Source organism: Lutra lutra, chromosome 14 (genome assembly GCF_902655055.1).
Source record: "Lutra lutra chromosome 14, mLutLut1.2, whole genome shotgun sequence".
In the NCBI taxonomy this organism is placed as follows: Eukaryota; Metazoa; Chordata; class Mammalia; order Carnivora; family Mustelidae; genus Lutra; species Lutra lutra.
In genome coordinates this window covers 58,017,474-58,040,051 of record NC_062291.1, presented here as the reverse complement: position 1 = coordinate 58,040,051, position 22,578 = coordinate 58,017,474, and the positions used below count along the sequence as shown (strand labels likewise).

Sequence of the window (22,578 nt, the reverse complement as noted above, 5' to 3'; positions counted from 1 at the left end):
GCATATATTACTTCCTATGTTTGTACATGTGTAAGACCTTCTGGAAGAGTATTTGAGAAACTTAACCTTGATTTTCCTCTGGAAAGTTCATCTGAAGGTCAGTCTGGGAGAAAAGTGTGATAAAGTATACTCTTTATATTCTGAAGACCTACTTGAAATTTTTTTATCACATGTGGCTATTAACTTGAATAACAGTACTTTTTAAAATTGCCCACTAGAAGGGCCCTGTAGAACCTTCCAAATCAGTGACTGTCATTGGACCTGGGCCATGTGGGTCCCTGAGGCCCAGGACCAGGCCCCACAGAAGCCTTTTGTCTTCACAGACTGCAGCGGGACCTGGGGCTGGGCCACCTCCCTCGCTTTTTTGGAACCGCGACCACTTGCCTCCTCTCCCCACACTCGCAGGTGGTGACAGCTGCCACTCAGAGCCTTCAGGTACCCCAGCCCCAGCTTTAGGGGGGGAAGCAGAGAATACAGAGGGTTCTACTGGCTGCTCTGTCTCTCCTGGAACTCGCCCTAGACCTCTAGCTGGATCTGGGGAGGAGGATCTTGGGGTGGGGATCGACTTCCTGGAAGTGTCCAAAAGCAATCACTTTTGCTAGGAGGTCTGAGTGGTGCTGGGAGGCTGCTTTAGGCCCAGACAGCTGGGGCCTCTTTTTGCAGGAGATCCTGAAGGAATGTGTCGCTCCCCACATGGCCAGCATTGGTTCCGTGACCTCTTCAGCCTCTGGCCCTGCCCAGCATGTCTTCAAGATGTTCAGGTGAGAACACAGCATCTGTGTTAGGAAGGAATAGGTGTACCTTCTAGAAAGTTCCTTGTAGTGACAGGTGTTCCACTTGTCACTTACTGGGGGCACGTGTGCAGTGCCAGAATAGCTGCTGTTGATGGAGCACTGGCCACATTCCAGGTGCCATCATGTGCTCATGAGTATGGATTCTGAGCTGGTCATCTGGGGCAAGTTCCCCCGTGTCCTCCACGTCTAAATACCTCAAGGTCCTCATCAGTCAAAGATTACTGACAGATATGAGGGTTCAATGTGTGTGTATGTGTAAAGTTCTCAGAACTGTATCTGGCTCGCAGTTAAGCACTCAACGAATAAAAGCCATTAGTGGTTTTCGTGGTTCTAGGAGATATGTACTGACCCCCACTTTACAGACAGGCTGAGGTCACACAACTAGGAGGGGGCCACCTGACAGCAGAGCCCACTCTTGTTCACGTGCCGTGCTGCCCTCCACGCCTGCAAGAGGAGCCATTCCCAGGCGTGGCCACTGACCATCCTTGTCCTTCCTGCAGCTGGTGAGGGGCCTCCGAGCACTGCAGACATTGGAGGGGCCCTGGGGAAGGAGTGAGGATCTTTGGTGTCTGCCCTGGGTCTGTGTGCTCACCTCCAGGCTGTGGTGCTTTGGGTCCTGCTCCTTGTGAGGAAACAGGCCTGTTGCCTCTGGATGCATCTGTGATGGAGTTTCAGGAAAACTCGGAGCCACCCGCACCTCCAGCTCTCCTGTTTCCCGACTCTGACCCCTGTTGGCCTTTCTTGCCTCGGACCTCCAGGAGGCTGGGAGGCAGAGCCAACCTTGTGCCACTCTCCCCGCTCGACCCAGACCACCTGCTCTACCGTTGCAGCCCATCCTGGGTCGGACCAGGAGAGCATGAGACAGGGACAGCATGGGCTTTGGAGGCCCAGGGTGGCCACTAGCAGAGTGACCCTGGCAGGTTATTTCCTCTCTCTCAGCCTCAGTTTCCCAATCTGAAGATGGAAGAAACCACGTACCTCAGAGTTTTCTTTAAGCAATAGGATTTCAGATGAAACTCAGCACAGGGGCTGCATCGTAAATGCTAGTTCTCCCCTTTGGCCTTTCCTGGGGCTCCATGCTTACTGGCCAGCTGGTGGTCTGAAGCTCATGGGCCAGCCATTGACTTCCTGATTGGGGCCCAGATGAGCAGGAACTTGACCCTGACTGTTCCCCTGGCAGGGCAGTGGAGGAAGGCCTGACATACAGATTCCACGCAGCCTGGAGCTCCGTGTTGCAGCTGCTGTGTGTCTTCTTCCAGGCCTGCGGGAGGCAGGCCCATCCTGTGATGAAGAAGGTGAGCTGGGGAGCTGCCAGGGCCAAGGCAGGAGGTGGCGATTGGGCTGTCGGACTGTGGGCTCCTAGAGTGGTCATGTGCCTGCTACTTGTGCACTTTACCCCCTGTTGTATCCCTAATGGCACCCACAGCAGGTGCCCAGCACAGTGTCTCCAGGAAAGTGAGCCAACATGTGAGAAACAAAAAGAGGGGTGGGACCTCCCCTGGCCCCTTGGCCAGTAAGTCCGGGCTGGGGTTGATGGCTTTGAACAGGGAACCATCATGACTCTCCCTCACCCCTACTCCTATTCTCTGTTTTTAATTCTCTGAACTTCCTCTAACAAGGGATTATAGTGTTTTAAGCAGCCTTAGGTCCCAGACAGATTACTGCAGCCGAGAGTAAACTATTTAAGAATCTGGGATCCCTTGGGGCACCTGGGTGGCTCAGTTGTTAAGCGTCAGCCTTTGGCTTGGGTCATGATCCCAGGGTCCTGGGATCAAGCCCTGCATCAGGCTCCCTGCTCAGCAGGAAGCCTGCTTCTCCCTTTTCCACTCCCCCTGCTTGTGTTCCCTCTATCACTGTCTCTCTCTCTCTCTGTCAAATATATAAATAAAAAATCTTAAAAAAAAAAAAAAGGGTCAGGGATCCCCTAGGGATCCTCCCCAGCTAGGGAGGCAAGCCCCAGACCCCTCATCAGATCCTGGCCTCTTGGGGCCTTCACTGACTCTCATCATTGCTGGTTGGAAGAACGGAGCCACTCTGGGACAGCAAGGGCTTCCTCAAGAAGCCTGGCCTCTAATAGGTTAGATTGACGAACTTGGCTGCTTACAGGCAAGGCCCTGGTGGCTTCTGTGGGGCTGTGGTGGGCCAGAGGTCACAGCCTTGTCTTGAGGGACATCCACTCCTCAGCATCTGCTAATTTGCTAATTGTCACACGTGGGTGTGTCTTTTCCCTTGGCCAGAGTTTCCCATTTTTTCAAGATAAACTGGAAATGTATGTTTGTACGTGAACTCTGATTTTTACGTGTTACTAATAAATACAGAATCTTTTAAATTCTTGGGGCATTGGGGAGAGGTGAGACTCTTCAACAGGTTAAATGTGGTTATTGGTTTGTGATCTCTGACCTAGAGCTGAACATGGGCCCGTGTTCCTGACCTCTCATCCTCTTGTTTGAGAATTTGGCCCTGACTCAGCCGTGGGCTCCTGCTCTGTGAGCAGGCCTTGGTGTATCCTCTCATGTCTTTTTTTGCTCCAGTGCCTCCAGTCCCTGTGTGACCTGCGTCTCTCCCCGCACTTCCCTCACACGGCAGCTCTGGATCAGGCCGTGGGGGCAGCGGTGGCCAGCATGGGACCCGAGGTGGTTTTAGAGGCTGTGCCTTTGGAAATTGATGGCTCTGAGTAAGTGCGGTTCTGGCTGACTTCCCTACGAGGCCCCGGGGCAGTCGGCGGCTTGTTCTCCTTCAGTAGGGTGTTAACTTTTTTGGGGTGAGGTCTCTGTGTGTCACGTGGGGGTCAGCGGGAGAGGCCACAGCAGGGCTCGAGCTCCTCGGCTCGGTGGGCCATGGCTGCTGGGTCTGCTGTCCTCACACTGGGCCTTCCCTGCCTCCTCCCAGGGAGACTCTGGATTTCCCACGGAGCTGGCTGCTGCCTGTCATCCGGGACCACGTCCAGGAAACACGACTCGGTTTCTTCACCACATATTTCTTACCCCTGGCTACCACCCTGAAGAACAAAGGTATGGACCCCACCTTAGTCCTAGAGCCTTGGCTTGAAGGGGTCAGGAAGGGCTCCTAGGACACTGGGCCGCATCCCTCTGCTAGGCAGGTGGCCAGCCAGTGGTTGAGGGCCTTCCTCCTCCCTTAAAGGCACAGCCAGGCAGCTCCCCCTCATGGGACCCTGCCCTGTGGCAGGCCAACAGCGGCCTCCTGTCCTACTGAGGTAATTAGACAAGAACAAACCAGTTTGTATATATGCAGAGCCGTTCCTCATAAAAATCTGACAAAACCTCCACGTTCCTCAGGGGGGTTCTGGTAAACTTAGTTACGATAAGTCCCGCCGTGGGCCAAGGTGTGGTCTTTGTGAAGAGAGGGAGACCTCACGCGGGAACGGGCATATTTAGAGACGGTGAGTTGAGCAGGTCAGATGCAAATCTCAGTGGAGCTGCACCGCAGCGGGGTGACTGTGGGCAGTTGATTCAGCTTCTCCGGGTCTGCTCCTCAGTAGACCGGGCGATAGCTGCCATGTGAGCGGGAAGTGCAGTCGTCATGGACGTGCCCAGCAGACAGCCTCCCACTCAGAAACCTTACCGTCAAGTAAAACCAGGTTTCGGAACAGTATGTGCATCGTACAGGCCTGTTTATATTTTTAAAAGTGTGTGTGTAAAGAAATGTGAAGGAGTCAGTAGAGGTCGTGGCTATCCCTGGAAGGCTAAGATGATGAGGAGACACCCACTGCCTTTTATGTAGATCTTTTAAATTTTTTTCGAATGAACAAGTATCATGTTTCAGTTTGTGGGGAGAGCGGAATCACCCACATTCTTGTTCTCATTACTGGGCTTTTGGTTTTGGTAAAAATGAGGCTCCTGGCCTGAAGGGTGCCCAAGGTCCCACTCTCTCCTTGTGTCACACACAGCAACGGATCTGGCCCAGGCTGGCAGGACAGTGGAGTCCAAGATCTACGATACACTCCAGTGGCAGGTAAGGGATCAGCTGGGGGGACATGAGTTGGATGGTGTGGGGGCCTGAGTGGCGGGACATCACTCTCCTTGCCCATCCCTCCCCAACCCCCCAGATCTGGACCCTCCTGCCTGGGTTCTGCATGAAGCCCACAGACGTGGCCGCCTCCTTCAAAGGGCTGGCACGGACACTGGGCACGGCCATCAGTGAGCGCCCAGACCTAAGGGTCACTGTGTGCCAAGCCCTGCGCACCCTCGTCACCAAGGGCTGTGAGGCGGGTATGTATGGGCCCTAAGGCTAGGGGTGGGGAGGGGGGCAGTGGCAGTGGCCTGGGTCTCCTGGCCTGCTGTGCCTCACTGCCAGAACCATAGCTGAGGCTTTGCAGGGACCTGGGGCTTCTGCTGGGGACCCAAGGAGTTAGTAGGACACTGAAAGCTGCCCCTTTTCTCTTTACTCCCACTATGCTGACAGCTGCTGGGTGTTATCCAGTCGGTGTAAGGGCTTTACCATGTGTCCGGCTCTTGGCTGACCCACAGGACAGAGCCACGGAGGAGTGTAGAGTATGGGGACACCTCTTGTCACAGAGAATCCCCAAATGTGTGGGCTCCAGGTCCTGTCATGAGTCCTCCAAAAGGTTGCCTCTTGGCCGCAGCCCTAACAGCCTGTGAGGCGGGGCTGACTCCTGCCCCTCTTACACAAACTGGTTCTCCTGCCAGAGGCCGACCGTGTGGAGGTGAGCCGTTTTGCCAAGAACTTTCTGCCAATCCTCTTCAACCTATACGGGCAACCTGTTGCAGCTGGGGACACCCCAGCCCCCCGCCGGGCTGTGCTAGAAACGGTCAAAACTTACCTGACCATTACAGACCCTCAGGTGAGCGTGCTGGTGGAGGGGAGGGAGGAACGGTCAGGTGGCTGACTGTTGGGTTGGGTGTGTGAGAAAGGGCCCACCTACCAGGGTTTGCCTGGGCTCCACCACCTGGGGGACGGCACTGGATACCAGCGGCACCTGGGTCGAGGCTGTGTGGGGAGGGGTGCAGTTCTCTGTGTTTCTCTCTTCACCGACTCCCTCTTTTTCATCCCCTTGCGGCTGCCAGTTGGTGAACAGCTTCCTGGAAAAGGCCAGCGAGAAGGTGCTGGACTCTGCTAGCTCTGACTTCACCAGGTAAAACGCTTCACTTGAGCTGGGACAGCCCAGGCGGCTAGAGCGTGTGTCGAGCAGAAGCCCTGTGGCTTCTCTCTGCTGTTATTTGGGAAGGTTTTGAGATACTGAATGTCCCAGCTCGACAATGAAGCCTGACTGGCTTCTCCTTCTCAGAGAAGCATTACAGCCTGTTGGGGAAGGATGCGGACCCTGGCGATACACAGCCCAGGTTCAAATCCCAGCTCTACTGATGACAAGCTCTGTGACCTTGGACAGATTACTTACCTGCTCTGTGCGCTCTTTGTCCTTCTCTCTGAAGATGGGCTTGATAATAGACCTGCACCAGGGTTGTTGTGAGGACTGAAGGCTTAAATGCACATGAAGACCTTGGAACCACAGATGGTTCCGTACAGCTAAACTGGCTGCGAGCTGTGATTGTTGTTCCCAGGCTCCTTTGGGGCCCCTGGTCCTCCTCACCCTGACTTCTCCCACTTCTGTACCCAGTAGATAGAAGGCACTGATAGTCTGTGCCCTTCTCCAGCCCACCCTAAGCCCGTCCTTGGTCTTCTGCCCTGAGCAGATTGTCTGTGTTGGATCTGGTTGTGGCTTTGGCTCCCCACGCGGATGAAGCTGCCATCGGCAAGCTGTACTCCACCATCCGGCCCTACCTGGAGGTGAGCCGTGTGGGCTGGACTCCCATGGGACCACCCCTGGGGGAAGAGGGGCCTCCTTGGAAAGGTGGGACCTGTCTTCTTGTCTGGACCATTCGGGCAGGCACAGAAGGCCAGGGCAAGGCCACCTAACTTCTGGAGAGTTGTTTTAGCGGGAGTAACAGAGCTCCTTTGTGATGCCAAAGAGTTAGGCAAAGAAGGGGAGAGCGGAGTGCTCCAGCCAGAAAGGAGAGTGGGCACACAGGCCTCAGTGCAGGCGAGGCACTGCAGGGTCCCGCTGCTGGATGAGTGTCACTGTGAGGCTTATGAGTGGAGTGGAGTGGAGGCTGGCGGGCCTTCTCCCCCTGCAGCATCCCCCCACTGCCTGGCACAGAGTTAGCCTCCCCCACTCTGCCAGCCCTCCAGAGGCAGGCTGCGGTCCCGAATCCCCCCAGTGCTGGTCACAGTTAATGGTGGCTGTATCGTGACTGTCCTTGAACAGTGCATGTGGGGGTGGATGGATGGATGGGGGACCCCGAGTCCCCTCCCTCACCTCTCCCTGACCACCATGTCCCTGCCCAGAGCAAGGCCCACGGAGTGCAGAAGAAGGCCTACCGGGTGCTGGAGGAGGTGTGCGCCTGTTCCCAGGGCCCTGGGGCCCGCTTCGTGCAGAGCCACCTGGGCGACCTGAAGGCGACCCTGCTGGACTCGCTGCAGGGCACCTCCTCCCCTGCCAAGAGGGTGAGGCTTCCGAGGCACCCGTGCTCTGCCCACGGGAGGAGGGGCGACACTGGGGGAGAAGCATCCCAGAGACAGGGGACTTGAGGGGCACAGGTGGCATTGAGGGGTCCTAACTCTCCTCGCCCTGCCCTGCAGCCCCGTTTGAAGTGCCTCATGCATATCGTGAAGAAGCTGTCCGCTGAACACGAGGAGTTCATCACTGCCCTCGTCCCGGAGGTGAGGGGTGTGGGCGGGAGGTGTACGTGTGTTCTGAGGGGCTCCTTGGAGTGTGGCTTCTGACAACCTGTCAGGATTGGGGGAGAGCAGTATGGGGGTGAGGGGTGCCTCAGTTCTCTGCCTGGGAGCTTCGGCACCCCTGCCTGCCCCCTTCTGCCTCAGGCCACCACCTGGTCCCTTAGCGGGCAGCTCCAGAGCTCGTGTTTAAGGGATTGTCTGGGCAGGTGATCTTGTGCACCAAGGAGGTGTCGGTGGGGGCTCGGAAGAACGCTTTTGCCCTGCTGCTGGAGATGGGCCGTGCTTTCCTTCGGTTTGGCCCAAACCAAGAAGGTGAGGGGCTGGGGTACGTGCTCCGCTCGCAAGTGTCGGGGAGGTACCCTTCCAAACCACTAGCTAAAGACAAAAGGTGGGGAGAGCCGCCTGGCTCTGGAGCGGGCAGGCTGCTCCTCTCTGGGTGGAGTCCCATTCCCTGGGGGGCCCAAGGTGCAGCATGCGGAGTGGCTCTGCCTTTGTGTGACTGCCCTTGTCTCGCCCTCCCAGAAGCCCTGCAGCGCTACCTCGTCCTGATCTACCCTGGCCTCGTGGGCGCTGTGACCATGGTCAGCTGCAGCATCCTGGCCCTGACCCACCTCCTGTTTGAGTTTAAAGGTGAATACTGCTTCCTTGAAAGCCTGGGGAGCCCTCAGGATAGGAAAATGCCCAGAAGGTCAGGGCAAGGTCATTATCAGAATAAGATAGCTATCACCTTCCTTCTTCGAGGGAGGAGAAAGAACCAAAGCCACGCCTAGCTGCCTCTTGTCCCTGCTGCTATCCATGTCATCTTTCCTGTGTACCTGCAGTTGCCCTGTGTCCCACTGTCAGAGGGGATCAGAGGCGGTCAGGCCCCAGGTGTTAGTCCCGGTTCTGCCTCTTACCAACCATGGGAGACCTTGAGCAAGTTTATGGACCTCGTAGGACCTCAATTTCTTACCTCTAACATGGGAGAGAAAAACACGACTTGATCACAGGTTGGCTGTACTCTATGCGGAGTGACTAGGACCTTGCCGGGTACACAGAAGTCCCCCAAATGTTAGTTCCAACTCATGTGACCTGACAGGGATCTTGGTGTGGATGGGGTCCTGGGCGTCTCTGACGGTGGCCCTCTGGAACCTCCAGGTCTCATGGGAACCAGCACGATCGAGCAGCTGCTGGAGAACGTGTGCTTGCTCTTGGCTTCCCGCACCCGTGATGTGGTCAAGTCAGCACTGGGCTTCATCAAGGTGGCAGTAGCGGTCATGGATGTGGCGTGCCTGGCCAAACACGTGCCGCTGGTGGTAAGCGCCCCCTTCCCCTCGGTGGGTGGCAGCCTGGCCTCTGGCCTGCTGGCACGGACCCAGCAAGCCTTGAGGCCAGCAAGTTCCGGACATGTGTTTAGCTCTGAACCATCTCATGGAACAGGTCATGCAGGAGCCCTGGAAAGGACCGGTAGGGTAACACATACCTACCTGGTGGGAGTGAAGGAGGTGCATGGTGCCAGGCTGCCTCCTATGGCCCACCCCCTCCCCTTTCATAGAAATAAGGGCTCTGCAGGCTGCAGGCCAGGAGGCATGACCACCCTTTGTTTTACAGATGGAGAGACTGAGGCCAGAGATTTCCCCAGGTCACATTGCTAGTGAGAGTGGCCCTGGGACCAGAATGCAAAGCTCAGAACTGACCCTCAGGGCTCTCCCCACCACGGGGCCCATTATCTTGCTTTCTTTTTTTGTGTGTTTGCATTCTGACCCTCTGGGTTCAAGAAAGCTCCTCTGGACAGTCCGGCTGACTGCAGAAGGGCCCACAGAGCGCCCCGGGGTTGGGTCCCAGCCCCTCAGCTGGGCCCAGGGTGTGCCACCGGCAGGGTCTTTCTGGCCCCTACGTCCACCTCCTCAGTGTTTCCCTTCCAGCTGGGTGGGGTCGCACCTCCAAGTCTCTCTTGCCTCTCTTCTTCGTATCTGGCCTTGGGTAAAGGAAAGAAAGGGGAGATGGGGGTCAAGGTAGCCTGCCCCTGCCCTCCCGAGCCTGCCACCTTACTGGGGACCAGAAATGAGAAGGGCAGAGCAGTGGTCTGTCATGGGGTTCCGACAGTTTATGAAAGCCTTTCAAAGGGTCATTGGGGCTCTGTGTCCCCAGCTCTGTTTGGGGACACTGCAGAAATCTGCCACCCATTCGTGGGTCCCAGCCAAGCCCAACGAAGGTGTGTGAATTGTCCCCACGAGATGAACACAGAGTGGTGGAAGGGTTGTGTGGGACCTGGAGAAGCCTGGCGGTGTTGGGGCCCAGTGTGGGCCATGGCATCAGAGAGGTCTGGGCTGACTGCTCTCCCTGGCCGTGGAGCCGCCACTTAACTCTCTGTGCCTCCGTTTCCTCGTCTGTAAACTGGGTGTCATGATCGATCTGCCTCATGGGGTTCTAAGGATTCAGTGAGGTAATAAAGGAGAGATGCCAGACTATTCGGAAGACTCGGAAGCTATAATCTCGGAAGGGTAGTCGTGGATTGTCACAGAGGAGGCTTAGGGGGAAGGTGGACGGCTGCCGGGTTGCAAAAATGCAGTTGGATCAAGAGGTGGGCCAGGAATGGGGTTACTGCGACCCTCACCCCTTTGTTGTGTGCCTGGTCTGCACCACAGTGAGAGGCAGACAGGGTGGAGGGTGCCCCTGACTCTTGCTGCTCTGCCCGGCAGATGGAGGCCATCGGGAAGCTTTCAGACGACATGCGGCGGCACTTCCGCATGAAGCTTCGGAACTTGTTCATCAAGTTCATCCGCAAGTTCGGGTCTGTGTGCGGGAGCCACGGGGGAGGGCCAGGGAGGAGTTGAGGGGCTTCCAGTCCCCGCAGGGAGCCTGCAGAGAGCGGACTGGGCAGGAGGGCTTGGGTCTGAGTCCCGCCCCTGTGGCCAGCAGGGCTCTGGCCGAGCCCTTCTACTTCCAAAGAGCTCTGTGGCCCGTGTGCCTTGCCAGCCTCTCGCTGCCCTGCAGGTTTGAGCTGGTGAAGGGGCTGCTGCCCGAGGAGTACCACAAGGTCCTGGTGAACATTCGGAAGGCAGAGGCCCGCGCCAAGAGGCACCGTGCTCTGAGCCAGGCTGCCGAGGAAGAGGAGCAGGAGGAGGAAGAGGAGTCTGCCCAGGGCAAAGGGGACAGGTAAGACCCGTAGTGGGGTCGTGTGGACTGGGTCTTCCTCAGCCACAGCCTGCCCAGCCCATGCTCAGCTGCCCCCGCCTCTCCTGGGAACACCCTGACTTGCCACTTCTCTGTCCTTAGCATCGAGGAGATTCTGGCGGACTCGGAGGAAGAGGAGGAGGAAGAAGAGGAAAGGAGCCAGGCCAAGGAGCGCCGGAGGCTGGCCCGACAGAGGAGCCGGGCGTGGCTGAAGGAGGGTGGTGGAGATGAGCCCCTCAACTTCCTGGACCCTAAGGTGGCCCAGCGAGTCCTCGGTAAGCAAGAAGTGACTGGCACATGAGTCCAGAAAAGAGGCTCGCCTTGGTGCCCCATTTAGGGGTTGGGGTGACATCCCCAGAGGCCAGTGGGCACCCCTCACCACCACAGTCACACACCGTGTGCTGCAGGCACCCGTGTCGTTGGTTTGGAGGGGGCTGTGGGTGTCTTAGGACTGACCTGCCACCTCTTCACTGTCCAACTCTGTCACACCAGCCACACAGCCTGGGCCTGGCCGGGCCAAGAAGAAGGACCACGGCTTCAAGGTGAGCGCCGATGGCCGCCTCATCATCCGGGAGGAGGACGAGGACGATGCTGTCACGGCCAGGACGGAGGAGGAGGAAGGCACGAAAGGTGGGACTGTCATCCGTTCCGGGGACACAGTGCTGGCCTGGGCGGGGCTGCACTCTCTTGTTCATTCACTCACTCGTTCAGCTCCCACTTGCTGGGGGGTGTAGGTAACAGCAGAGACAAGGAGCTGGGAGCTAAGGCAACTTCCTCAAACTTTTTGAGTTTCTCAAACTTTTTTGACCACATTAAGAAATCTTTCTATTGCAAGCTAGCCATTTATACAATATATACATCATCCAGGCAGAACTTTCAAAACACCGTACTTCCTCTTAAGAGTGTGTGACACTGTTTTGGCCTCTATTTATTTTGTTCTGCTGCTTTCTTTCTCCTCTTCTCCCATTTTTTTCCTTTTCTCCTTCTTTTTTTTAAAATGTGATTTGGCTGAGGTCCGGAAGCTCATTTAGAGGTAGAGGACCCAGGCTTGGAGCCTGCCTCCTTCCCTACTGCATGGTCTCCTGCTGTCTGGGAGAGGCCCTGGTGAGAAGTCTCCGTCCTGTGGAGTCTTTCCTGATGCCCCTCCCCCGTGTCATCTGTTGGATCAGAAAGCCTGTTTTCAGACATTTATCTGCCTTCCTCTTTTTTTTTCATTCCCACTGTCCTGATCCCTGGGCGCTTGACTCACTACAGCCTCTGAACCAGTGTTCACACGGCTTACCTGCTGTGTGACCGGGGACAATCACTAACCTCTCTGTGCTTTAATATCCTTATCCCAAAATGGGCATCATGGTTGTAGATAAAGTGGGTAGCCAGAACAGCCGTGTCTGCGTATAGTGGAAGGGTGACCACACTGGTTCCTGATCCAGTCCTGCCGCTGCCCCATCTCTCCGCTCTTAGGTTTCAGTCTCCTTGCTCCCTTCTTGCCCAGATGTCCTTGGTGCTGGGAACACCCTTCCCTTCTCTTCCTGCCTCCCCGCTCTTTAAGATCCAATCCGAGTGCTTTTCTGTGGCCCGTCCATGGTCCTTAGCCTTCAGCCTCATCCCCCAGCGCTCCTGGCAAGCCTGGGCACCACCCAGCATGGGGCATGTCGTCCCAGGTTGTCTTGTGGTGTAATTTGCTTGTTGATTGACTTTGCTTAACTGTGTCTCCCCCGGCTGGTCAGAATTTCATAGGGGAAAGTACAGATAATAAGAAACTTACCCCATGAACCATTTTTGAGCATGTAGACTGGTGCTTAGTACAGTCACGTTGTCTGACAACCAATCTCCACGACCACTTTCAGCTACAAAACTGACACTCTATGCCCATTAAACAGCCCCTGCTCCTGGCCCCCACCCCAGCCCGTGACAGTCCCCATTCCAGAATCTGTCTGTAGTCATTTGAATTTGAGTTGGAATCTAGGTGCCTCAAGTAAGTGGAATGATGCACTGTCTGTCCATGACCTGTGTATTTCTCTCAGCTGGTGTCTGCAAGGCTCATCGGGCTGCAGCGTGTGCCAGAATTCCCTTTGCGCAAACCCTTGGTTCGTTTTAATTGAGATGTTTGTTTTGTGTTGTTGAGTTGTGGAGGCCTTCACACAATTTGCACATTAACCCTTTATCACCTGTGTGATTTTTTTTTTAATTTAATTTTATTTACTTATTTGACAGACAGAGATCACAAGTAGGCAGAGAGGCAGGCAGAGAGAGAGAGAGAGGAGGATGAAGGCTCCCTGCTGAGCAGAGAGCCTGACTCGGGGTTCGATCCCAGAGCCCTGGGATCAAGACCTGAGCCAAAGGCAGAGGCTTTAACCCACTGAGCCACCCAGGCACCTCTGTCACCTGTGTGATTTAAAAATACATTTTCCCCTTCACTCTGTAGAGTGGTTTTTCAGTCTGTTGTGTCCTTGAGACACAGAAGTATAGTTTTGTGATAGTCCATTTTATCTATTTTTACTTTGGTTGCCTGTGTATTTTCTTGGTTCATACTTCTTTGTCTCATTCCTTCACAGTGCTCAGCTCATAGAGAGCAAAAAAAGAAAAAGAAAGAAAGGTTTCTCAAGTAGGAGAATGAGGCTGTCCTCCAGGAAGAGCGGGATGTCTGTGGGCCTGAGGCGTGTCTGACTCCCGAGGAAACCCAGGGTTTTCTTAGGGTCTCAGAACAAGCTGTGTTTATCTCAGAAGTGGGATCATCACTTCCCTGAGGGGCCGTCATCCATGGGGCCTAGGATGGGAAAGATAAAGAGGCAGTCGGTGTTCAGGAGTCTTGTCTCGCCCAGAAGGATGTGGGTTTTCTTGGGCTGGAGTTGCCAGCTCCGTCAGCCTGATGAGACAGGAGAAGGCAGGACAACATGTGTGTGGGCTTTGGGCAAACGGGTGCTCCCTGCATGCTCATAGGCCTTTCTTCCTTTTGGTTCCAGGGGAGGATGAAGAGATGGCTGACGTGATGGAAGACATGGGTGTCAGGAGTGTGAGTACTTCCTCTGATGGGTGGCTGTGCCCTCAGGGCGAAGCCTTGGGCTGACAGGTCCTCTGCCTGTCTTTCCCTAACTCCCCTCCCGGACACAGTGCACACACACCTACCTGCCCTGTTTCCTGAATCCACAGCAGAGCCTTGCGGTGGTGCGTAGGGGGCAGTCCAGAGGGTATGGTGTGTGTTACAGGACGCACTGTAGTGGGTGACCAGTTGAAGGAGACAGGCAGAGCCCTTTTTCTCTCCCCCGAGGGCTCAAGCAACATCTGGCCTTTGTGTTCCAAGGGGCAGGTTCCTGCGTGGGGCAGGGGCAGCCACCACTGGGGAGTGCACAGGGCCCCACGCGTCACCTCAGCTAATCCTCACAGGTGATGGGAACCCTCATCATCCCCATTTGCAGAGGGGGCTTGCAGAAAGTAAGTAGTTTACAGGGATTGTTAGGTGCAGAGGGGATTCGAACCCTGGCCTTCCCATCTCCTGAGCCCCAGAATTTTTTTTTTTTTTAAAGATTTTATTTATTTATTTGATAGAGAGAGATCACAAGCAGGCAGAGAGGCAGGTAGAGAGAGAGGAGGAAGCAGGCTCCCTGCTGAGCAGAGAGCCGGATGCGGGGCTCGATCCCAGGACCCTGAGATCATGACCTGAGCCGAAGGCAGCGGCTTAACCCACTGAGCCACCCAGGCTCCCCTGAGCCCCAGAATTTAACCCCCTTGGTAACTCCCAGGATGGAGTGCAGCCTCTCACCTGCCCCACCCGAACTAGCGAGGGTGATGTGGGCCCAGCCCCTCACTGTCCTTCCTACGCCCAGCAGACAGCACTTCCGGGGGCTCTTTGGAGCAATGTCTTATTTCTTTGTCCTCTCAGACTATGGCCAGCCCATTCAGCCTTCCTGGGTATCCCCCTTGGGACAGGGGAGAGGCAGGGGATACAGTGTTAGTAGTGAAGGCAGGTCCTGGGGCCCCGTTGCGACTGCAGCCTGACTTTTCAGTTTGTTACCTGTGGATCTTAAAGAATTATCGGGCTGGCTTGATGAGATTGGACGTGTCAAGCACATGAGTATAGCATCTGGTGGTCTTCTCCCCAAATTACTGCTTTCGTTAATATCATTCACCACTGCCCTGTCCCTGGCCAGATGTCCGTCTTCCCACCAGGGCCCGACGAACTGCCTTGTTACCACAGCATTGCACCCATGCAGAATTCTGTTTGGAGACCTGGGTGAAAACCAGACATAAAAGATCAGAGTTACAGGGTCAGAGTGTAGCTAAGGGTTTGAGAGACCCCTGATGCAGGAGGCCCCCTCCAAACAGGAGCGTAAGCTTAGGTTAGGATACCTAGATGGGCACTTGGAGCCCTGGGACAGGAGTTCTGTGTGAAGCAGTCAGGGCCTGGGCTGGAACCTTGCTTCTGTGCTATTTAGCTGTGTGATCTTAGTTCCTTACCCTCTCTGAGCCTCAGTGTGCTCGTCTGTAAGTGGAGGGTGGAGTGCTTGGCTGGGAACCTTTTCTCCTAACACAGGTTGCTTGCTCTTACTGGGAACGTTAATGAGGTGATCATATATCCTTGTTAATGAATGTTGCTCACCACTTTATAGAAGAAACACCAGAAGCTCAAGCATCAGAACGAGGCTGACGATGAGGAGCTAGAAATGCCACCTCGGTATCAAGGTGAGGCCTCCACGCTTCCCTCTTGGGACACTGTGTTCCTTGTCCCCCGTGTTAGGGAGTTGCAGGCAGAGCCACGAGTTTGCATGGCCACATTGCAGTCAGTCAGCACCGACAAAGATTGGCCAATATGTCACCCAGGACTGGGGTAGGGCCTGAGAGTGTCAGGGCCGGGGGGTCAGGAGGTCAGCCCTTCTGGGAGCCCCTGAGCCCCATCTCTGTCCCACCCACCTAGGCCTTCCGTGAGGCTTGCAGCACACCCCTTTTCCTGGGGGGTGTCTGCATCTCTTGTCCAGTCCTGAGTTGGGCTGGGTTTGGGGAGACCACCTTAGCCTGGAAGGATGGAAGGTGGCAGCTGGGGGGGTCAGCTGGGAGGGTCAGCCCAGGGTGTTCCCCTACTCATTTGTCTCTGGTCCCCTGAGCTGTTCGTTTCCCCAGAGCAGCTGCTAGAGATACCCGCATGGCTGCCTGCGGCCAGGGGAGGTCTCTGTTACTCATCTCCAGCCCCCTCCCCTGCGGGCAGCCCCTGGCCTTGGGTGGCCCCAGCAGAGCCCCAGCGGTGCATCTGGAGGGACAGGGGCTTCTGTTGCAAGTCGCCAGCCGCAGGAACAGATTTGTCCTCGGAGTCTTCCGGCAGCCTGACCCAGCTAGAGAGCCTCCTGGCTTCTCCCTCCGTGGCCTCCCAGGCCAGCGCCCAGTTTGTCGCCTCTGCTCTGAGGTGCTGTGGTGTGGAACCGGCCAGTGTGGTGCGGAACCGGCCAGTGTGGCGCAGGCCCCAGAGGCGGGACAGCTGGTGCTCTGCTGTGAGGCTGACTTGGCCCAGTCCTGCCGCCTCTCTGAGCTTCCAGTTTCTCACCTGTGAAAGAAAAAGCGGCCTTCATCGGGAGTATCTCAGAGAGTCCTCCTGAGTCATCATTGTAGAATTCCACTCATGAGTGTGTTCAGATCCGGACTGGAAATGCCAGGTGACCTTGGAAGCACCTGGGTGTCTGTACCTGCAGTTCGCAAGTCTGTACAATGGGACAAGAGCTGCCTTTGTCTGTCAGTGTCAGTGTGCAGTCCAAACGAGCTGAAGCCCGAAGTGCCTTGTTCTACAGATGAGGTTAAAAGCTCCAGAAACTCAGAGACTTGCTGAGGTTTCAGCCAGTCATGGTTCAACAGGGAGCTGGGTTTGGGTCTGACTTCAGAGCCTATGTTCTTTCTCTAGAGCAGACAGAGCGGATTTGGCTTTGGAGACTGTGGGGTGGCTTGTGTTAGCAGAGAAGGTGTGTGTTCTCAGACGTCGCTGGTCGGTCTCTGCAGCTTCAGGGCCACTGACGAGCCCACTGGTCTAAACTGTCAAGCCACTGGACAGTCCCTTCTCGAGGAAGGTCTTTTTCCTTGCTGGGTAGGGGACAGAGCCGGCTGCGAGCCTTGATTTGTCTGCTCCCTGGCAGCTCTGCAGAGAGAAGGTACCTATTCCCTTCTCATGGGAGGATGCTGCCCTGGCTTTGCCTGATTCATGGCCTCTGTGTTCTCCCTTTAGCTGGAGGCTCTGGCATCCACCGCCCTGTGGCCAAAAAGGCTATGCCTGGGGCCGAGTACAAGGCCAAGGTAAGAGCCATGGGTAGAGACAGAACCCCTGGGAAAGGGTGAGGTCAGCTGTGTGGGCCAGACTCAGGCCACGGCGACGGGTGCACTGAGGATCTGTTAGCATCTCAAGTCCATGCCCTTGTTGGGCGCCACTGCAGGGATGTGAGTGCCCTTGGTGCCACCAAGGCACAGAGTGAAGGGGAGGACACGGGCCCTGTTAAGTCAGGAGCAGGGAGGAAGGGCAACCTTATGCTCCTGGCTGATTCTGTGTCTATGGCTGAGCAGAAAGCAAAGGGTGACGTGAAGAAGAAAGGTCGGCTCGACCCCTACGCCTACATCCCCCTCAACAGAACCAAGCTCAACCGCAGGTACGTGATGGGTGGTGCAGGGTCAGCTGGGATGGTGGCTGCGGGGCTGGGAGCTCTGAGCTCCAAAGAGGGGAGGGCCTCATTCTCAGTAAACTCTTCAGCTTAATGGCTAAGTGTTTCCCAGTTTTTTAATTTGGACTTTTAAATGTGCACCGTCACACCATTGGCACACACATGTGCTGCTGACTTGAACTGCTCTTTCAGGCAGGGGAACGCCCGGTCTGTCCAGATCACGTGCGGTCCACTGCCAGGCAGCACACTTTCCCCCTGTTCCTCCTAATGCTGGGGGGGCCATCTTTCAGCATTACGGTGAGGGGGACCGCTTGTCTTCAGGGAGATGTGACCTTTCTGTTCCTTTCCCTGCAGGAAGAAGGTGAAGCTGCAGGGACAGTTCAAAGGCCTGGTGAGAGCTGCCCAGCGGGGATCCCAGGTGGGACACAAACTCCGCAGGAAGGATCGTCGTCCCTGAAGCCCCGGGGCCCCCAGAGCTGCTCTGTGACCCCGCCTAAGGTCCCCCTGCAGCTCCCGAGCTGCTTTGACATCAGCTCCAGATGCTCGAGGTTCTGGCACAGCCTGGACTCAGAATGACTTATTGGACGGGGCTTAGCTTCCAGAGAGGCACCCAGGATTTTGGGAGCTCCAAACAGGAGTCGCCCCTCAGAGATGTTCCTAAGGCTTAGGGATGGGAATGTGGCCTCACTGCCTCCAAGAAGGCTGGTGAGGCCGCTGTGCTTCCTGTGCAGGTGACCATGCGCCAAAGCAGAGCAGAGCTTCCGTTTCTTCCAGTTGCTTATAGCCATGTGGCGCTTAGCCTGGCTGTGGTCTGGGTGTGTAAGATTTGCTGTGACCAGGTGTAGAATAAACGGGCACCACCATGCGTTATCCTTGGAAGCACTGTGCTTTATTGCCTGTGCCTCTGGGGCCAAGAACCGTGTCCAGCTATTCGCAACAGTAGCTTGACCGCTTCTTGGCCGGTCCCAACATCCGGTCTCAGGCACTGCAGGTAGCCCTGGGTCAGGCCTTAGGACTTGCCCAGGGACACCCACCTGTGTCAGGAGGTCTCCCCGGCTTCTCTGTACAGCTCCAGTCAGAAGGTGACATTTGGAGGTGCGGGAGGCACGGGAGTGCTCTGGAGCCGGTCTGTGGAGCGGCCGAGAGCTGCCTAGAGCCTTGGCGCTGGCTGCCCCAGGCCGCCCCACACACAGCTTTCTCCTGGCAGCTTTGTTCCCGGATTCACTGAGGTGTTTACCGAGCCCCTCCGAGTGCCGAGCACAGCAGGATCTCCTGCCTCCCTGATCATCATGTCCTGGTTTCCTGGGCAGGTAGACAAGTTGTGCAGAGAGCAGCATGCTTTGTTGGTCTGGAGTCAAGGGAATAGTAGTGCTGACCTCCCATTGCCCCTGAGGTCACTTTATCAGCCAGGGGACCCCTGTGTGTGTTTTCCTAACAGGCATCAAGAAGCAAGGAACCCCGGGGCTTTTCCCAACAGGAAGAATATTCCCCTAGCATTTGATCCATAGCTTTATTCCTCTTAAATTCTCTCCGTTTGCGATGAGACAACCCCCTCCGCCAGCCTCCACACACACATACTCAGTAGTTTCCATTCTAGTTTCATGCCCTTGGCTCAGATAATGCTCCCAGGAGGCCCTTTGCGCAGGAGCTCCAGTCTTGATTGGATCCATCCACCCCCAAATGAGGGCATCTCTTCCTAGTTATTTGGGGGCTAGGAAGTGGAGAGGAATCACACTTCACCCAGAGGTGGTGCTCTTTCCATGCCTTGTTCACAGAACGTCCGGGCTTGGAGAGCCAGGACCGTGGTCACAAGAGATGGCTATTAGAAATTTGCCAGCGTGATCTGTGACCCCTGTGGTTACACTTGGGTACAAACTAGGCCTATCGTAGCCCTCTGCTGTTTCCTTTGTCAGGAAATCAGCCACGTGCCGAAAGACACTCCGTGAGAGTAGGAATGGGAATAAGCCAGTTGCCCAATGTTGATATTTTTAACAAAAAGTCTGAAACCAACTTGCTTACTATAGTGTGCTTTCCAGGGACCTTCATTTTCTTTCTAATGTGGGGCTGGAGCAAGTGTCTAGAAAGGTTGGTGTTGGGGCGCCTGGGTGCCTCAGGTGGTTAAGTGCCTTCAGCTCAGGTCATGATCCCAGCGTCCTGGGATCAAGTCCCACATTGGGCTCCTGGCTCAGTGGGGAATCTGCTTCTCCCTCTCCCCCTGCTTATGCTCTCTCTCTGTATCTCTCTGTCTCAAATAAATAAAATCCTTAAAAAAATTGTTTAGGGGGGCGCCTGGGTGGCTCAGTGGGTTAAAGCCTCTGCTTTCGGCTCAGGTCGTGATCCCAGGGTCCTGGGATCGAGCCCTGCATCAGGCTCTCTCCTCTGCGAGGAGCCTGCTTCCTCCTCTCTCTCTGCCTGCCTCTCTGCCTACTTGTGATCACTGTCAAATAAATAAAATCTTTTTTAAAAAATAATAAAAAATTGTTTAGGGACACCTGGGTGGCTCAGTTGGTTGGGTGCCTGCCTGTGGCTTGGGTCGTGGTCATGGGGTCCGGGGATGGAGCCCCACATCGGGCTCTTTGTTCAATAGGGAGCCTGCTTCTCTCTCTGCCTGCGGCTCCCTTGCTTGTGCTGTGTGTGTGTGTGTGTGTGTGTGTGTGTGTGTGTGTGTGTCAAATAAATGGATAAAATCCTTCAAAAAAAAAAACTTCTTTATGAAAAAAAAAAGTTAAAAAAAAAGGTTGGTATTGCTGATGCTCTGAATTCCATATTCTTGTGGAAGTCGACTTCAGATGCAAATTATCTTAAAGCAGAGGCAAGAATTAATCTGCCCAGAAACTTAAGGTGCTTGAAACACTTGTTAGGAAAATCAGTGCTGCTTTTGTTCCAGCAGTGGGAGTGAAGGGGAATTGGGAATATTTATCAACGCAAGGCTCATTCAGTTTCTGGACAGCTAGAAAAGCTGATGGCCTCCACCAAGATCCAGATCTACTACTTTTAATTTTGTTATACTTTTGGTGAAATCCAAGTCAGATTTCCTCTGGCTTTTCTGGGGTTCATCCTCTATTCCTTCTCAGAAATGGAAGGCAGAACACGGCCTGCCTGACTGCACGGAAACGGCACCCCTTGTGTCGGCCGAGGCAGCATTCAGCCTCGGGGGTTTACAAGGCGGTCCATTCGTGTCCCCCCATCCTGATGCCTGTGGACACCAGCGGTTCTGGTTAAACCAACCTCAACTCTTTCTGGGAAATGCAGCTTCTCGTGACTGGCTGTGGACCTGGTGGCAACGGCTCCTGACATGAACCTGTGCCGGGGGCTGCCACCTTAGGTCCGCTGTGTCTCTGCATCCCTGCCTCAGTACCTGCTTCATCGTGTTTCCTGCACTGTGTGCAACAGGTGAGAAAATAACGTACGATATTCAAGTGGTCTCTGTTCTCATTCTTCTTCGTGCTTATGTTTCATCACAGGGTAACTTAAGAAAATTAGTATGTATTTTCTGTTTTGCTATAAGAGTAATAAAGATTCACAGAACATTTGGAAAAAACAAAAGTAAAAGCAGGAGCTGGAATCCTTCCACCAAATTCTGACTGTGAATCTTAGAATAGATGACCCTGGAGCAACACGGATTTGATATGCACAGGTTCACTTACGCATGCTTTTTTTTTATTCATTTGACAGAGCGATCACAAGTAGGCAGAGAGGCAGGCAGAGGGGAAGAGGGAAGCAGGCTTCCCGCTGAGCAGAGAGCCCGATGTAGGACTCAATCCCTGGACCCTGAGATCATGACTGGAGCCGAAGGCAGAGGCCCAACTCCCTGAGCCACCCAGGTGTCCCACACATGGATTTTTTAAAAAAAATATTTATTTATTTATTTGAAAGAGAGAGAGAGAACTTGGGGGGGCGGTGGCAGAGGGAGACAAAATCTTCACACCGACTCCCTGCTGAGTGCAGAGCTCAATCTCACAACCCATGAGATCCTGACCAGAGTCGAAACCAAGAGTCAGATGCTTAACTGACTGCCACCCAGGCGCCCGAATTGTTTTGATAAATACCACACAGAACTGTATCTGTGCTATCTCTTCATTATGATGTTCTTTTTTTTTTTTTAAGACTTTATTATTTATTGGACAGAGAGAGATCACAAATAGGCAGAGAGGCAGGCAGGGGACGGCGGGGTGGGGGCGGGGGAGCAGACTTCCACTGAGCAGAGAGCCCCATGCGGGGCTCCATCCCAGGATCCTGGGATCATGACTTGAGCTGAAGGCAGAGGCTTTAATTCACTGAGTCACCCAGGCGCCCCCATTGTTATGCTCTTAATAGCGTTTTCTTTAACTTGCTTTGTATAAGAATACAGTATATAATATATACTCAACTATGTTATCAGTAAGGGTCCTGGTCAATGGTAGGCTATTAGTACTTAAGTTTTGAGTGAGTCAAAAATTGTGTGTGGATTTTGGACTGAACAGGGGTTAGTATCCCTAACCCCTACATTGTTCAAGGGTCAGCTGTATCAACTGTATATTTCATTCCTGTTTTATAATACATGAGGGGTTTTTGATACAAAAATAGAGTTATGAAATACAAGTTTATATTCTAAGTTTGTGCTTGGCTATCCCAAAATTTACTCTACCAATATAAACATCTGATAAACATTGTTTTCAATGGCCCAGTTTAAATGGCAGTCCACGTTCCCAGGGGACATAGGTCGGTTTATTTACAAAGAATCTGTAAGCCCAGAATCTTTAAGAAGTGTATTGCTCCTTGAGGTACACAGGAGTGTAAGGCCATTGCTCGATGTGGGATCATGTGCAAAGCAATACTTAGAAAGCGACATGATGACTGTTCTTTGTTCTATTCTTGCTGTACATTATTATGAATAGATAGATGAACGTACTCCAGAAAATAACCCTGATTTGGGGCATTATAAGCTGGCTTGCCATTTCCTGAAATCATGCTTACTGTAACTTCTGCCATGAGAACCATTTACCACGCTGTCAAAGACACTGGCCAAGTTGTTCTGGGCCAGGGCTGCAGGGGTGAAAGGTGATCTCCCATTCCTGGTCCCACCAATCGGTCATGGAAGTGCCTAGGACAGGATTTTGAGGCTGTGGTCAATAATGGGCAAGTACTGGGGCACCTGGGTGGCTCAGTGGGTTAAAGCCTCTGCCTTCAGCTCAGGTCATGATCCCGGGGTCCTGGGATCGAGCCCCGCATCCGGCTCTCTGCTCAGCCAGGAGCCTGCTTCCCTTCCTCTCTCTCTTCCTGCCTCTCTGCCTACTTGTGAT

At 54.5% G+C, this 22,578-nt stretch overlaps 1 protein-coding gene across 1 annotated transcript in view; it reads left to right on the top strand.

Annotated features, from left to right (window-relative positions):
- The window catches only part of RRP12 (ribosomal RNA processing 12 homolog), a 29,590-nt gene extending 11,424 nt beyond the window's left edge, over positions 1-18,166 (top strand). Inside the window, exons 11-34 of the mRNA XM_047702515.1 lie at positions 324-435; positions 664-761; positions 1,975-2,089; positions 3,326-3,468; positions 3,684-3,805; positions 4,702-4,766; positions 4,861-5,023; positions 5,462-5,616; positions 5,840-5,907; positions 6,467-6,560; positions 7,119-7,277; positions 7,413-7,493; positions 7,718-7,823; positions 8,034-8,141; positions 8,649-8,806; positions 10,193-10,284; positions 10,488-10,649; positions 10,770-10,942; positions 11,160-11,297; positions 13,631-13,680; positions 15,275-15,347; positions 16,870-16,937; positions 17,202-17,284; positions 17,651-18,166. Of these exons, the coding sequence (XP_047558471.1) occupies positions 324-435; positions 664-761; positions 1,975-2,089; positions 3,326-3,468; positions 3,684-3,805; positions 4,702-4,766; positions 4,861-5,023; positions 5,462-5,616; positions 5,840-5,907; positions 6,467-6,560; positions 7,119-7,277; positions 7,413-7,493; positions 7,718-7,823; positions 8,034-8,141; positions 8,649-8,806; positions 10,193-10,284; positions 10,488-10,649; positions 10,770-10,942; positions 11,160-11,297; positions 13,631-13,680; positions 15,275-15,347; positions 16,870-16,937; positions 17,202-17,284; positions 17,651-17,753 (2,689 nt within the window). The 3' untranslated portion in view covers positions 17,754-18,166. The remainder of the gene's footprint in view (positions 1-323; positions 436-663; positions 762-1,974; positions 2,090-3,325; positions 3,469-3,683; positions 3,806-4,701; positions 4,767-4,860; positions 5,024-5,461; positions 5,617-5,839; positions 5,908-6,466; positions 6,561-7,118; positions 7,278-7,412; positions 7,494-7,717; positions 7,824-8,033; positions 8,142-8,648; positions 8,807-10,192; positions 10,285-10,487; positions 10,650-10,769; positions 10,943-11,159; positions 11,298-13,630; positions 13,681-15,274; positions 15,348-16,869; positions 16,938-17,201; positions 17,285-17,650) is intronic.
- Positions 18,167-22,578: the final 4,412 nt, after the last annotated feature.